Raw genomic sequence first — 3,986 nt, 5'->3', positions numbered from 1 at the left:
AGAGAGGCTGAATAGCATATCGGGGCGTGGGGCAACATCGGAGCCGTATTGCGCGTGGGTCTACGTTCCCCAGAGTCTCGTCGCGGCCGTCAAGACCCCGAGAGTCAGAGCCTAGAGTCTAGACCGAGCGGCGGTCGAAGACGGAGATCAGACGCGGGCGCCACTGGGCATGATCGGGCATAAAGCAAGACGCGTCGCGGGCTCGACAAGTTGCACGTGATCGCGTCCATGTCATTGTCCCCGGGCGCAGTGCCCTCGTTTTATGACTTATCGCAATCACGAGGAAACGTAGCGGAGCTCGAAAAGGAAAAAAGTGAAGATACAAAAAAAAGAAAGCAGGTGACCTTGATGTAACAAAAAAAGATAAAAATAGTAGCGATACAAGAATATTAAAGTGATACTGTGTTATGTCGAACAAGGTGGAGAAAGGTCACCTTAGCTCCTGTTTTTGTGCCTTGGAATGTCATCTCTCACAGTCTTTTTCTACGCATTTCGAGCTCCGAAGCTAGGCCGTGCCCGTCGTGAATGCACATTGGTTGGCTCGCTAAGCCAATCGTGCTCTCAAGACGTAAACAATGACAGAGGGATTCGGCTCCCGCTGTACTGGCGCCCCTTGCCGTGCCGACCCATCCTTTGTTCAGTTGTCCCCCTGCTTTCTGCGACGCGACGACCTCTCCGGCAAGACTCTGCGCGGCGTGGCATTGGCCGGCGCAAAACGACGCGCGACTCCTTTGCCCTTCTGATGGACGAGGCTCTGCACTCCACGCACCGTCAGCTCTCGCGTAATCACACCTGGCCAATACGAGAACAGAACTCGCCTCATTGTTCTCTTCGCCCACTGCGCGCCCGTTCCCTCCGTGGTCTTGAGCGCTGGAGGAGGTCGGCTTTCCATCCGTGAATGGCGGAAAGTACGACCCTGGCGCCATGAACGGCCAGCCAGACGTCGGACAGGCCCGCTCTTCGGGCTGCGGCACGGGCCTCGGACGCAGAGGCCGATCGCGAGACGGCTCCCGCGGGGAGCACAGGTACCGTTGATGCTCTCCGTCGCCGGGAGCATGCGGAGATACGTGTTCTCGGCGTCCGACAGCAGCCCTTTTGCGTCGAGGCGCTGGATGAGATCGCGTATCTGGCTCGCAGGAATCTTCGAGATGGCCGGGCGGACATCGGGGACGCCGGCGGGGATCGATGCGGGAGGCAGTGGAGTGTACACCGCGCTCGCGGCGTGGTGAACAAGGTCGCGGCTGATGGAGCGTTTTGGAGACCGCGAGTGTTCGGGGAGAAGAGGACGAAAAGGTGGGCGGGATTCTCGCAAATCCTGGAACCTGCTCGGTCTGCGAGGAGTGGAAGATTTCGACGCTCTCCTCCACCGAGAGACGCGGAAGGCGTTGGGGCCTTTCGGTGATATATTCGGGATGTGGCTCAGAGGTATCGGAGGGAGCTGGAAGAGCGGAACTTCAGTTGAGAGACGGAGGTGAAGTGCATGGATAAAGATAATGTTACCTGTGAGCATGTAGTGTACGTCGCGTTCCCCGTACAGGTAATCTTGCGGCGGCCCAAGCCCGATGTCGTTGGCTTGACCCCATGGGTGGAGGTAGCTGCACAAGTCAGCGTCGGTGGGGAGGTCGACGGGCTCGAGCGCCCAGTTGTCCTCCCCCTTCGTGTTCCGATTCCGGCGCCCGTTGAGAGAGCCCATGTCTACTGTCGCAGATAGAGACGGGGAAGATAAGGTGCGGACGAACTTGCGCCTCCCATACTTATATGTTCCGCTTTCTTTCGGAAAACCTTTGCAGCGTAGTCCAGTGTCAATCACATCGTTTGGTGTATTCAAGCTGTTCGTCCATTGGGTGTGAGAGAGCGCTTTCGTAAAAGCTTCATCAGCATTCTGTGATCCATGCACGAAGCCTTCGGTGGAGTTGGTACACGTCTAGACAAAGTGGGCATCTTTTCATCCCTCCCACGAAGGGTGGCACAATCGAATACAAAGAGCGTACGTGTTGGACCTGTACATATGGAGTGCACATTGTTAACCTTGATAAATCATAATGGAGCGTGAGCGTTGCGGATAGCTATGTACGAATAGATAGGACAGTGGTAATGTGATATGAATCCAGAGCATGACAATTCGAGAGCAAGGACGACGGGGAGTATGGACAGCGGTACAAGTGGTAGATGACAACAAAGAGGAACGAGGCGTATATGAACAGCGGAGTGAAGTTAAGGGACGAGGATGTACGTGAAGTGATCCGTAAAGAGCAATGTTGCGAGGGTATGTACTGGAGTGATGTGTGGGATAAGGATACGCGATGAAACTATACAAGAACGTGCATGGTACTGTAAGTGGTGATGTCGCTAAACGCCTTCTAAGCGATGTGAGCCTTGTACTGAGCAACTGGGAAAAGACTTATCAGTTCGCGTGCCACACCCACGAAAGGCAAGGGACCACTCACCGGACCAGTGGGTTGTGGTCAAGCGTTCCTCGCGCTCAAAGTGCTTCTTCAATTGGTCCGAGCGCGTGTAATGCATATCGCATTTTGGGTCCGGGCACGCGTAAAGCCATCCGAAGTGTGTCGTCTTGATGTGCCGGCAGAGCGTTTCCCAAGACCCCCACCTCATGTCTACGGCCGCCTCCTTGCAGCCTTCGACCTTGCACGCCCACTCGCCCTCCAGCTTCTTGGCCTCTCTCGTCTGCGGTGTCAGGTCGTAGTGCACGCGGGCGAGGTGCTCGACCGCGGTGTCGCGGTTGTCGATGGAGTGGACCTCGGTGCATCCCTCGATCCGGCATACGGGGCTGAGATCGCTCTTGACTCCGTTACGGAACTGAGCGAGGCATCGATCTACGTCGTTCCGACGACGCGCCGCGGGGACGGAGGCGGGTGCGGGGCAGCGGCGAGGGCGACTGGAGCGGGCGGGGCGGTAGGGGGGCCGGGGTGGTCAGCGCCAGTGGCGGCAAGTCCGGGGTGGTCAAGATCGGCGTCGGGGGCGCGGTGGACAGCGGGGACGAGAACGGCGACGGCTCGGTCTCCGGGACCGACGGGCTCAGGGAAGGAGTGGATGGTGCGCATTCGGGAAGCGTGACGCTGGGAGGGTCGGGCGCGACGGGGGTGGTGGGGGCGGGCTCGACGAGCGGAGCAAGAGTGGAAACCGAGACCTTGTCACCGTTTTCAGTTTCGTTCAAGACTTGCTCAAGAGTGGCCATGAATGCCTCCGGGGATGGGACGGAGTGTGGGATGGGGGAGTGTACGTGAAGGGCACCACGCCAGAATATACCGCTTGGGGAGAGATTGCAACGAATACGGCCATGCTAATGCACTTCTTTGCGGCGGGCTGGTATTCTTCTTCGTTAGGATCGCATTCGCGGAGATGCTTACGCGGGCTGCCGCGACTGGTCTGTGAGAAGATCTGGGGGGACGAGAAGGGAAGGACTCACCCTTTTCCGAGCATGTCGTGGAAGGTGTGGCGGCAAAGGGGGGCAGTCACAAGGGCGGATGGGGAATGGTGCGAGGGAAGCCGCGATATGAGGGAGGCGGATGGATGTGGGGGGAAAGGCAACGGGACCGTCGCGAAAAGCGCGGGGATTTATACGGGCGAGCGCCGGGCTCGAAACGAGGCAGGTACGATGCATGCCAGCTGGAAGTCCCCGTCTAAGCGAGGTAAACAAGCGTAAACTGAACGCAAACCTGCTCCTCTCCTGCGAACGACCACCATCTGCATGGCACAGATGGTGTAGGTCGGGCAACACTTGATGTGTCAGACCCTCAGCTCCGCGTTCGGCCCCTCGTGAGCCACTGACAGTGGTTTCTGCGATGGATTTGGTCCGTCGATGTCGCAGTAACACGAACTCGGGGGTTGGGCTCGGCCACAGGATGTGTTTGCAATCGATCGTCGATGTATATGTTCAGAGCCCTTTGAATCCTCGGTAGATTTGCAGCTGCACGCGCATGGAAAGCGGGAAAAGTCGAGGATGTGCTGGCATGGACGTTATCTTG

At 57.8% G+C, this 3,986-nt stretch overlaps 1 protein-coding gene across 1 annotated transcript; it reads right to left on the bottom strand.

Annotated features, from left to right (window-relative positions):
- Positions 1–637: 637 nt before the first annotated feature.
- BXZ73DRAFT_82887 (uncharacterized protein) lies at positions 638–3,196 on the bottom strand (the record flags this gene model as incomplete). The annotated part of the gene is made up of 5 exons (XM_048023802.1): positions 638–1,452; positions 1,501–1,782; positions 1,992–2,000; positions 2,448–2,817; positions 3,029–3,196. The coding sequence occupies 5 exons, from the start codon at positions 3,194–3,196 to the stop codon at positions 638–640; spliced, it is 1,644 nt and encodes a 547-aa protein (XP_047871358.1).
- Between the last annotated feature and the right edge of the window lie 790 nt (positions 3,197–3,986).

Source organism: Epithele typhae (assembly GCF_022376455.1).
Source record: "Epithele typhae strain CBS 203.58 chromosome Unknown BXZ73scaffold_142, whole genome shotgun sequence".
Taxonomy (NCBI): Eukaryota; Fungi; Basidiomycota; class Agaricomycetes; order Polyporales; family Epitheliaceae; genus Epithele; species Epithele typhae.
Note: the sequence above shows the minus strand (reverse complement) of the source record. Positions and strands in the feature narration are given on the sequence as shown.